The sequence below is a fragment of the Triturus cristatus genome, chromosome 8 (assembly GCF_964204655.1).
Source record: "Triturus cristatus chromosome 8, aTriCri1.1, whole genome shotgun sequence".
Classification (NCBI taxonomy): Eukaryota; Metazoa; Chordata; class Amphibia; order Caudata; family Salamandridae; genus Triturus; species Triturus cristatus.
In genome coordinates, this window is record NC_140591.1 from 436,492,682 (window position 1) to 436,505,541 (window position 12,860).

A 12,860-nucleotide genomic window follows, 5' to 3' on the forward strand; every position below is an offset into this window, starting at 1 on the left:
ACCACCTGGAGAAACACAAAATCCTACACCATCAAAATCCATACCTTGACCACATCAAGCTGTGGAAACGTTATATCGATGACGTCCTAGTGATTTGGCAAGCAGATGAGAAGCAAGCCCAGGCTTTTTTACAGTGGTTGACTGTGCAGCATATACATTTGAAATTTACCCAAACCATTTCAAAAACAGATCTGGTCTTACTTTAACTAAATATCCCCTGAGGCTACTTTGAAGACTGCCACCCACATAAAACCTACACCAAAAAAATGCCTCCATGTGTGATAGCTTGCATCCAAGACACAAAGGAAAATCTACAATTTGTATAATTCTTACGAATCAGACATAACTGCTCCAACCTGCAGGACCACAAGCAACAAGCTGAAGTTTTATCATGAAAATTGGAAGCAAGAACTATCAGAGAGGAATTGTTTCAAAAGCAATGAAAAGGGCTAAGAATAATCACAGAGAGGCCCTCCTTGAACCCCCCCCCCCCACCCCCCCCCCAAAAAAAACCAGGAGGAACTCCCAATCTGTTTTACGACCTATAACACAGCCTCAAATCAGATCAGTAAAATGATCAATAAACATTGGCGCACCAACAGTGGCACCCTCCATTTCCCAGAACCCATGTTCTCATACAAAAGAGAGTGGAGTATCAGAGACATCCTTGTACATACACGGCCTAGAACCAATGGTATGAAGGACACTCAAACACACTTTATTCCAGTGGAGGGACATGCAGTGTATGCACCCTAACAAAAAATGTCATGACAATACCACTTGGGATCTGAGACATTTCACAAATTGTAACACAGATCGCGTGGTCTACATGATAAGCTGCCCATGTAATTTACGTTACATTGGCATGGCCACTAGAAAAATAAAAGTGAGAATTGGTGAACATCGTAGAAAGACGGGCCACCACAAAAATGTCATCGCATTACATTGAACATAATCACATGACTAATTACTTCAATTGGGTTATCCTTGTGCGGGTACAGCAAGACTCTCACCTTTTTGAAAAACGCACATTCTTGGTCTCAACGAAAATATCCTCGGGGGTCATTTCACTAAGTAATTGGTCCCCTTAAATATAGATAATCATGCACTTCCTCTACTACCTATAACAGGGTTATATTACGCATATGCCGAACTGATCGAACTTATCAATGAAAAATAATAAGATGAGGGTGATGAATATCCTCTACTTTACACACACAAATATATATATAAATAAAAGATTATACATACACCATCCGCCCCTTTTCATAACCCACATATGTGATCCCCAATAAGAACCACACAAGTGTTTTCACACACATTCACGTTCTTCACCCCATACCTTTCAGTTTTATAAAGGCGGCTCATTTGTTTTTAGCGAAAATGTTATAATAAAACTTTACACATATATCTTGGTTTTGGTTATCACACATTGCCATACCTTTCAACACAAGGTGGCAAAAAACTTTTACATATATATCAGTGAATTCAGACTTAAGAACATCAACTATTTTTGCCCCAATTTCTTTTGTTCCTTATGGGTTCCGTTTTTAGGTCGAGGACTACCGGTCTGCCGAAAGGCAGAACCGGAAGTCGGAGATTTTATGACTTGGAGAAGAGGGGCTTTAGCCCGCCCCTCTTCTCCCCTGTTCTCCATTGGCTGGCCTCGTAAATACTGGCCAGCCACTGGAGAAGAGGTCAGTCATTCCAAACAGGCCCCGTCCTTTTCGGATCGGGGGGCGTGTTTTTTGCGAGAAGTCTCAAGGAGGAGACAACAGCAAAACACGCCCCCGAATCCGAAAAGGACGCTGCCTTTCGCCCGCTCTGATCAGTGTGTAAAGACTCTAGCCACCCTCTTCAAAGGCATTCCTTGTACGTGAAGAGAAATACACAGGTCTGGCATGGATTAAACCCTCAGTCCACCTCCTTTAGAGTGCTTCATTTGCAGTGCATGAGGGACTGTTTTACATATCAAAAGTTCTCTGAGTTTTCAAAAAAATCAATTCCTTATCTCATACATAGATTTCTAAAAAAAATACTTTTTCGTTGCAACGGGCGCTTTTAATAATTTAATCGTGACTCAAAACGCAAGTCAGATCTAATGGCCAAAGCTTGTCCTACTAATAATGGGGAAACAAAAACTGCCTACAATAGCCTGGTTTCTATAGAGCACTTGCCGCGTGATCATTTGAATGCGTGAATTTCAATGTGCACATTTCTGCACCAGCTGCGTTTGCGGAGAGCATACATCGCTAGTAGCCGCCTCGCACGGGTAAGCGGGGCGGAGGCAGAGTGGGTTCGCTTGGCAGCTGAGCTCCGTCTGGTTTCAGTTCTTCGTGAAGGGGCTGACTGGCTCCACCCCCACCTCTCACGTCTCGATGGGCTGCTTAAAAAAACAAATAAAATCAGAAAAATAAAGCGAGACAAAGAAGGGAAATGTTTTTCGAAAAAACTGACGGGAAACGCTTTCGGATTGGTTGTGGGAGCCGTTTGCCGCAGCGTGGGCAGAGTCGGGGGTTGGGTTCGAATGAGAAGACAACAGACATGGGGCAAGCCGTCTATTTATCCCTCTGTGAGTAGTTTAAGATAACTCGAACCAAGGAGGGCTTTACGTGAGCACCACCAGCTACATTACACAAGCACACTTTCACTTATTTTAGGTAGGGACATATTGAGTGATTTGCTCAGAATCACAGGATGTTGAGTCGACGCTGAGACTTTAACCGGGATTGCTAGTTCCAAAGCCGGCTGCTCTGGCCCTGACGCCATATCCTGTTCCCTCTCACCGCAACCCCTGGCTGCGAGTGTGTGCCGTCGGCCCCAATGCATATGAATAAAATGTGGCCTTGTGGGTGCAATGGGCTCTTCACCTACCCCCACCCCCACCCGGCGCCCAATGCTACTGCACCTGCTGCACGCATGACAACATGTGAGCATTTCAAAGCACGGCAACGTCCAGGGCACGGAAAATGCCACTTGTTATTTTTTTTTCGTTTTTTAAAGACGGATGTAAGGTTTAGTTGTTCAAAACCTGCAGTTCAAATAAATGCATGTTTAATCAATGTTATGTTGCTGTATATGCGTAACCACGCGCTGGGGGCGTGGCCATTAACCATCTATACAGAAACCGAGCATCTTGCAGTTATGGCCAGCATATATGACGTTGCAGCTCAGTGGCAAGTGAAGTTTAAGTTTAGCTCACTTATTCGGGGCCCTTCTGGGGAGGGGGGTAATCACGTGCCAGTGCGCATGGGCCACCGGCCGGCGATGTAGCAGCGCGGAGTGCAGCGGCCCTAGACAGCTGCACGCTGCAGTCCGAGGCTCGGTCACTCCCCCTGGCTCGGGTTTGGAAGGATGGGGACGGCAGCTCTGCCTCCAACTTTACACTCTGCGCTTCTGAAAACAATACCGGAGCCTGCGAGTTCCCTCCAGCTCCCCCTAGTCCCACCTACCACTTCCTGTCAGGACCTTGGGGAGGGGGCAGACGGCCAGCCTTCCTGCCTCACTCACCATCAATAAAAGTAATATCAGAGGGTTTGGGAAATGTACCAAAGCGGACGAAAACAAGCATTTACAATGCAATGGTCTCGGCATTGGTAAAGTTAGAGCTATTGGCATTGCTCATGACATTATTTTTGTTTATGTTTTTGTTTTTAAACATTTAAAGAAACGGCATTGTCATGAGCAATGCCAATAGCTCTAACTTTAACAATGCCGAGACCGTTGCATTGTAAATGCTTGTTATACAAAACCGTCAGTTTTCTAACATGTTTCCATTTTTCAAATAACGTTTTCCAAAAACGAATGTACCTTTCCAAAAAAGAAGGTTTACAAACAGCGGCGGCATAGCAGTAAGTAATGTCACTGATGGCGGACATTTCAGTAAGTCATCGGTCTAGAGTTTTCGTGCACGAGGACACAGACGCTGACCGGTCTTGGACTTGAAGGAGCCTGCTACTGCGGGCTCCCTTCATCGTCGGAGACACAGGCAGGCACTCACGTTGATGCGAGGGAGTAGCCTTGAGGCAGTGAGTACTGGATAGTCGATCTGAGCAAAAATGACAGTATGTAACCGCCCTACCTTGGCATAAACACGTCCTAGCCCTCAGTACTGCTTTATTGACGGGGTCTGATTTATCTTTCTTATCCAGAGTGTGACTACAGGCGTCCCTTTCCCCCGTATTGGTCTAATGTTGCAATTAAGAGGCAACAATAATGATTCAGGTTATATGTTTGAACGCCTTGTGAATGTCCTATATGTTAAATATAATATCACTTTGACAGCACTAGAAGTAATCACCTTTTATGATGAAAAATATATCACAGTGTCTCTATACAGGTGCAATGTTTTTATCATTGGGGCACAGGGTCAGGAGCGCAATGTCGTTTTATTAAAAAAAAATCATTCCTTTTCTTTATGCTTTTTCTTTCTCTTACAAGTGATAATCTATGGAGATTTCAACACCAATGGGTGCCGTATACATTTATAACAAATTTAAATTGATGACTAACACAAGAGTGGTACCAAGGAATTTTTCATCTTTGGTCCTGAAGAATAGCCTTGGGGTAGGGTTTGAAACATGTTGACCAGTGGAACCTAGGCACATTGTTAGCTTCAAGTTTCCATTTCCCCATATTTTAACTATACCAGACAGGGGTACAAATAAAGATTTTTCCAACGGTCTAGGTATTTTTTACCCTTTTTTCCCCACTCAGACCTCCACACTTTATCCACATATAGTACCAACTGAAAGTTCTCCCACACCTCCGTAGGTCACAGCACGTCCCCTTCTGCAGCGGGACGGGAAAAACCAGATAGTGAAGCATTGCACCAAGTGGCAACCCTGGTGTATGAGGGTTATTTAAAACACAGTGCTTTTCCTTATATTTTTAAAAACATCATTGCCATCTAGTTGGGAAAGGAAAAATAATTTGTTTGGGCAAAACAGAGGCACTCTCTTTGATTGTTATAGGTTTATTTGTGGAGGATGGGTTCTCCTGTTTCTCATTTTCCTCTACCTCCCCCTTTATTTTTTAAGGTTCACCCTTGGTATTCAGACACTCGTCTCTGGTGGCAGGCTGGCAAAACCCAGTCAGTCAACACACCAGGGGCTGATAGGTTTTCAGGGGTCATCTCTAAGATGCCCTTGTGTGTAAGTATTAGTAAATGTGACACTGGCATTGGTGTGGGTTTAATAATACGAGGTGTTTTATCCCAAATATCCTTATTTTTAGTGAAGCCATCATGTAGCTGCGAAACTAGTTTACCAGTGTCCAGCACATGCTTTTAAAATGGTTTCCCTGGTCACTTGCAATAACTAGTAATAGAACTAGACATCGCAGGGGCACATCTGCTCATGCAGATATGTCCTCACAAAAAATATAATGTATCCTGCCTCAGTGCTCAAAGGCCTGCTGTAGGGGTGACGTAAACATATTAGATGCAGTGACTTTGGCATGAAACACAAAAGTGTGCATGTCTGGTTTCCCCTCATGGTTTGCACCATGTCACGCAGCCTGCATGGGGAGTCTGTGAGCAATTTGTATGCAGGTCCCTTAGGGTGGCATAAGATATGCTGTAGCCCTTAGGGATCTTCTTTAGTACCCATGCCCTAGGTACACGGAGTACCATTTATTAGGGACTTAGAGGGGTGCTAAAGTCCTTAGCCAATTGTAGCACAATTAGACTTGACCTTGTTTTAGGGAAGGAGCACTGACACAGGTCTGGTTTACAGGCCTTGGTGCACTGTAAGAGTCGAAAATCAGCAGTGTGTCGCTAAAAAGCAGTAATAAAGTGGGAGGATAACTACAACAAAAGCCCAGTTCCCTACACACTGCAATACTGGTTCAATGGTCCAATGCCTTTTGCATCCTTATGCGTGGCCATTCGGCATCCAAACAGCAGATTATTGAATATGCAAAGCATGTGAATCAACAATAACAAAATAAGCCGAAAAAGAATTAGTAACAACAGTTCTGAGTTGAAACTTATCTAGACTCCCATGCTGTGCATAACTTCAATATCTAGTGGTGGGTTACAGAAGTTTTCTTCACATAACGTTCTTTATTATTTTGTTTTTGGAGTCGATCACAGGAGGAGTCAAGTAGAATGTCTACTACTAGCACAAATGAAACAAATTACCAAGACTAGCCAGGAAGAGAAGCAATCTACAATTTTGGGGGCTTACGTTTGTGGATAAAATATATAGGAAGCTAAAGCACACCAGAGGTGGTGTGCCCGACTGAATATCTGCTTCAATTACTGCAAAGTTATACACTTTTTCCACAAGGACAAACCGCTTCTTTGTCAGCCTCCTTTTAAGGATGGTTCGGGAAAGTAAATAGCATTTTACATAAGTGGAGGTAGCCTGGATGGTTTTAATAGCTTCATGACAATAACTGGTGGTACATCATACTGGATCCATTCGGTGTATCACACTCTGTAACTTCATCAGTCAGTGCAATTTTATGAAACCAACTCCAAATCAACTATGACAGTGCAGCAAATCTGAGAAAAATGGGATACAGTTGGCACTTGCAGAACATTTTATTGACATGTGAGAAATCAAATTGTCTATATACATCTTCAGAAACGTCTGCTGCAAATAGAATAAGTTAAGGATAAATGCATACACATCATACTCCAACACTATTCACATCTCCAAAAATAAAATGTCACTGTCATGCAATGGTTCAACGTAACCGTGCCAAATAAAAATTGGAAAGGTTATGCAATATCTGTTTTGTAAGTGGATATACGTCCGATTCTAATGCCAATTGATTCCACCAGGAAACGATGAAATGCTGAATCCCGCATGACAGTATTGAAAAAGTTGGACCAGGCCATGAAGATTAGAACACGGAACCTCTTAAAACGCATACCAATAAAAAAATGACAATTCATTACTAAATTATTTTAATAATAAAACATATTTGCACTAAAGACGGGGGCAAAAGGAAGATACTGCTCAAACATCTAATTTTAGTTATCAAGATATGAATGCTTATCATTGTAATAACCACAACATGTACAGATGACTGCTTGAAAAATGTAGCAACTAGCAATTGAAGATGTAGAATCACAATAAAACTGCAAAATAAATACTGCAAGTCCAGGTCTTAACTTTATCAGAATGGAGAGAAAATATGGTGACATTCAGGCCAAAGGACGGCAATGAGGTTGATGGCGGATTGTTCATGAGAAAAGATTCAACCAATGGCAACATTATGATGTCCGTAGCTGTTGTGCATTTAACTGTGTAGTCCTTCTCTGCAATATCATAAACAATTTTAAATTAAAGGTGCCGAATTGTGAGACTAAAAACCACGATACCATTGGAGACTTGACTTGGGGGTATTTTAAATTCATACTTAAATTCCAGGTTATGTTAAAAACGATCCAGTTATTTTCCCTGCAGAAGTGCCTGAAAAGACAGTCACTACTGTAAAAAGCAGAAAACAGTAAAAGATCAAACTTGTAGATTTTCCAATGAGAATGCTGAAACGAAGATGTAACTCATCTGAGGGCATCTGGAGGTAATACTTTATTATGAAATCCCACACAGAAAAGACAGGCAGCCTTTCGTGTGGAACACAGCACTGCAAACTAATGCCAAAATTACTCCAGCATTTTTTTAAACTGCTTAGTGTCTGTTGGCCTGCCGTATGAACACTTTTTTGTAATACAAAATACAATATGCATTTTCGTTCTGCTTTATTTTTCACTGGTGCAGCCCAAAGGAATGGAACAACATGAGGAAGAATGCAAAGGCAGAGTTTACGCCAACAGGCAGGCTCATCTCTAGTCTTACAGTGTTGGGTGGAGTTAGTCACCACCTCGTCGCTGGCTGAAGCCCTTAAATACCATCAATAATCTTTCCCAGTTCCGGGGCAACCATTAAATACTCCCCAAGCCAGGAATGGAGGTCTTGCCCACCTTACAATGCAGTGATATTGCCTTGCGTTCTACCCACCGAGCACACACCCTTCCCCAACTCTTCTTCCTTAAAAACAAGAGGCAAGTGGTGGCAGATTCTGGTATCCAGTTTTGAGGTGGCCACTTGGACAGGGACAGAGCCAACACAAATGAGACATGTCAGTAATAAAGCGTCAAATTAGTAGTCACAGGAATGAAGTCCGGAAACACGTCTCCTCCCACCACAAGGCCAAGGACAGTGCTACCAAGTTAACGATCGATATATATATAAATATATATATATATATCGCTATATGTATCTTTTCTAACCAATGTTATCTGCCGAGGCCATGCAACGGCTAAGGTTATCTGCCGAAGGCATGCAAATGATGCTGTAATTTACAGTAGCCATAGCTCAGTGATACATTAAACACAAATGTTCAAGTGGTTACAAAGACCTCATTTGCATGAACAATAATAGACTGCAAAAAATCTGTTTTGCACTGAAACAAATATGTATATTTTATTTTCCTGAAATACACATGCAAGACGTTAAAGACTGGTTATGTGTTATTTACAGCTGTTTTATGAGTTAAATGATTTCCGCCGGACCTTCGCTTTGGAATTCTTTAAGATGCACTCAAAACAGATTTTACAAGTAGCTTTTTGTCCCATATGGAGACATTCTTTGAGCGCTCTCTCTCCTGCCAAAACATTGTAAAATAATGACCAAATCAAAGGATTTAGCCGTTTAGTGGACTTCCATAGGAAGGGAATGCAGTGCTAAGAAACACAGAGCTCCGCCTTTATGCTTGAAAGCGGAGGCTTGACATCCTCAGATTTTTCCGGCCCAGGTCCAGAACAAGTAGTCTTTCGTTTGAATAACCGGAGACTGAGTCTTAACAGGTCACTGTCCACCACTGGAGGATTGGAGTATGTCTGTTTTACAGTACCCTGTTGGGACAGAAAAAAAACCTTTTAAAATGAATATCTGTATATATTCTTAAGGCTTAAGAGAATACAAAGGGGGTTCATTTCGATTCATTCTACCAATATTTTGTAAGACTAAATCACCCGTAAGTAACAATGGAACAAAATGTCATATTTTAGTTTTGTGGCAAAACACAGACCTGAGTGTGACATTACGATGTGAATATTTGCAATAACAAGTTGCGGAATACATAAAGAGTAATATTCAGAATATCAACAAGCAGAAGAATAGTCAGTAACCTAGAATTCTAGTTTTGCTGCTTTGAACTCTTCTAGGTACATATGCTTTGATTTATTCTGCACTCTAGTGCCCGAGTCCTGAAGTAGACACATTTTGTTTCCACTCTAGGTGTTGACCAGAAGTGTAGCAGTACCACTCACTGTGATATCAAGCCCACAATGCCCTTCAAACATGCTCTTCATATTCAGTTGTGTTTTTTTAAAATCTTAAGAATAGAAGACTTTCCACCTTCACTGGGAAGGTGTGAGGGTCACGTGAATAAGACCTTGAAGTTGCAAAACTAGAATTACAGAGAGGAAACTAGTTTCTTTTGCAGCACAAACTTCTTCTACACACACATGCTGTGCACTGCTTAAGTAGAGACATCATCTCATGAGGAGGACGGTTTGAAGGAAGAGGAGTGCTAAACATTTTTATTTTCCTAACTGTTTGACCTACAATACATTTCTTTTACGAAAGAAGATTTACCCAATAGTGTTTAGTAAACGTCTGTTGAGAGTGCTATGTAGCTGTTGTAGCTATAGCCATTAACTATACATTACCGATAAAGGTTAATGTTGCTACTTTCTTTCTTGAAGATGCTCTGGGTTTTGACTCAAGGTTCTTATTTTCTAGTATATAGTATATTTATAGTGTTTGTAAAATCTATCCAGCAGTAGTTCTCATAATAAACGCACTTCCTAAATTAAGTGGTGCATGTGCTACAACAAGTAATCTAATAATCTTTGTATTTTCTACCTAACTGATGAACGTAAAGCTCTTTATGCAAATACTTGGCTGGTAACTGTATGGTTTGATTGATATGAAATAGAGAAAATACCTTTTGAAGAACTGTTGGATGTGTCGTCATATGGACTTCGTCTTTAGGTATTGCCAAATAAGAATGCTTGACCAATATTGGCTGCAACTCTCTCACCCATCACAAAGAGGTTCATCAAGCCGTTATGAAAGCCATTTCAAGGTTAAATGTTTGAGGCTTATTTTACGCAAATATTCATAATGAGCTTTCATTAGTCTCGCAAAAACTAAATTGAGCTTCCATTTACGTGATGGTGCTAGTTTGCGGGCGACAGCATGAGGTAGGATATTATTTTAGTTTCATCCAAAAAATTATTGAAATGTTTTATATAAAATATCTTTGTATGATGCACACCCCTTTGTATCCACTGCAATGGCTGATAAGTAAACTCTTTTGGAAGCATTAGCTAAGACCACATTTTGTTTTTTTTTTAAGTGATTTATTTTTTTCTTTAACTCATTTCTATATCTCAATAATTTTGCAGCTTAGCAACACAGAGTGGGTGATTTCTTGCCTCCTTAATACTGATTAAACATTCTTGTAGCAAATCTAAATGATAATTCTAATAATTCAGGAGTCATAATGCCAGTAGCAATCTGAGGGTTTGGGTGTCAAGCCCTTCATTCCTGAATTGCTAATAGATTTGTTTCTGAAGGTGTTTTGTGACAGATGCATTAGATACAAGCACCAAGTCAGAAGTGGTCACCGTGGTGCAATTAGATTTAATGCAATGTTCTTTTGACGCTGTGAATTTGCTTATTATTATAATGAGATTCATTGGAGGCTGGGAGAGTAAACAAATTAGTCTTACCATTCATCAATAGTGCAGTTACTACAGGCATGGGATGGTGATGTCATTATGCAAGAGTTGTCATTGTGTGACATATAGCTCTATTATTGTCAAAGTCTACACCCAGGGTGTTCACAAATGCCCCATGTTTGTAGACGCACATTTAACACATTCAGCCAGCCATGTGTACTTGTACTTAGGCGATTGGTTGGTGAAGGGGAATTTGTTTCTGTAATGCCAAAATGGTAATGAAACTGTTGTACTGTAATCAACCAAACTAGGCTCCATAGTCAACATGAAAAAACTGCCATTAAACTGAAACAAAAGACATTACTAGGAACAGGTTTGATTACAGAGAAGGCACTGGTCCACACCAACATACGAGAGTAAGGGCATTGTAGGTCCAAATTCTCCTGCACTTCCCATCTCAGTCTCTGGAAGTGAGAACAGTAATGAAACTGTTAGGATAATGGCTTTATCATTCAACACTATATTTGCTTTTTCATATAAGACTAATTTAGGAGTGGTAAAACAGGCAATGGCTGCAGGTGAAGGGGTTTCGGAGCATCTGAATGGTTATGTTATGTTAATTGAATTTATAGAGCGCGGCGGTTACCAAAAGGTGTCCTGGCGCTATGCACTGCCGGTACATTAGCAGGGAGAGGGTCAATGAGAGAACAACCAGGTCTTCAGTCCCTTTCTAAAAGAGAGGAGGTCTGCAGCATTCCTCAGGTGGAACGGCAAATCGTTCCAGGCCTTGTTGCAACAAACAGAAGGACGGAAATAGTTGCAATGGTGGCCAAACACACACATGCTGAAAGGAAGACATTTAAAGATCCAGGTCCAACTGCCACCATCTCAACTGATGCATCACACCTAGATTGGGGTGTGCACAGAGCACAAGTGGAAATCAGGCGTCTGATGAGGGAGGAATGAGATATTTCAACTACCAAGAGTTTAAAACTATGCATGTGAAAACAAAGGCCCTTCAAAGCCAAGTCCACAACAAGGTAGTGCAGATTTTAACATACAACATAACCATAGTGTTTTATGTGAAAAAACAGAAGGGTCAATATCATACACTCCATCTAGCGTAGCAGAAAAGATTTGGCTTAGGGTGATTGCCAGGAACATCATAATTGGAGCACATCATGTACCCAGAGAGGGAATTGTACACCCAGCCAGAAACATCACTTGAGTGGGAGCTAAAAGAAACCTGTTCACAATGTGGAGCACGCTGGACAGTACAACACAAACTAGATAATCATCTTTCATGATCAACCAGAGAAACATTCAATGTAATACAAGCATTTACATGGACAGGTAACCATCTTTTAGGCCTAGTATTGGCAGTAAATCATCTTAGAAGAATGCTATGACCTTGTGGTGTATTATCAATTGGAATCTTTGAAAATGTGTTTACAAACCAAATACACTCCCCTGCTCTTTTCTAGACGTTGTACTTCTGCTATTGCTTACTTTTGTTGTTCTTCAAATTATCTTGCTTGTAGCGTTGGCGGTTAGGTTTCAGATTGAGGATACCAAAAAAAAATATATATACAGTAACCATGTTTAACTTGGTTTAATCACCCACTTCTCTTTTATAGCCTTCCACTGATTTAGATACCGCCTTTATTCTGCCTCTTACAAGTGTTGGAGGTGTTGGATGCTGTGGAGGTAGAATTAATACGCCATTTTGTACCTGGCAGGGAGAAACTAGTAGTGTGAGCTCTTGATTTTCCTCTACCTCAAATGGTTGGTCTTCGGCTTATTGACTGGTGACTAACTTGACCCAAGAAAGGATACCAAACCTCCAAGCCTGGTCTCTGGAACCGTGTGCTGTAGAACTCACTACCCTGCCCTTGTTTGTCAGGATGCGTGCCTCTGTTTTAGGCACCTCTTGTTTGCAACGCCACCATGTTGTTTGCTTCCTTCATTTGTTCTGTAATTTGGTAAAATGTATGTCTAAACAGCTGTTTCCCAGTTAAGGACATACCAAAAATAGTATAGGACGATGAACAAGCTACTTACCTTAAGCCACGCTTTTTCTGGTGGATGCAGTATCTGCTTGTGGATGGCTTACCTTTTGAACTACCCCAATGAGCAGCATTTCGATGGGAACTTT

The 12,860-nt window shown here is 41.3% G+C and overlaps 1 protein-coding gene across 1 annotated transcript in view; it reads right to left on the reverse strand.

The window, feature by feature from the left end:
- Nucleotides 1–6,899: 6,899 nt before the first annotated feature.
- The window catches only part of ZC3H13 (zinc finger CCCH-type containing 13), a 362,285-nt gene continuing 356,324 nt past the window's right edge, over nt 6,900–12,860 (reverse strand). The window contains 1 exon segment of the mRNA XM_085621836.1: nt 6,900–8,869. Coding sequence (XP_085477962.1) covers nt 8,699–8,869 — 171 coding nt within the window. The 3' untranslated portion in view covers nt 6,900–8,698.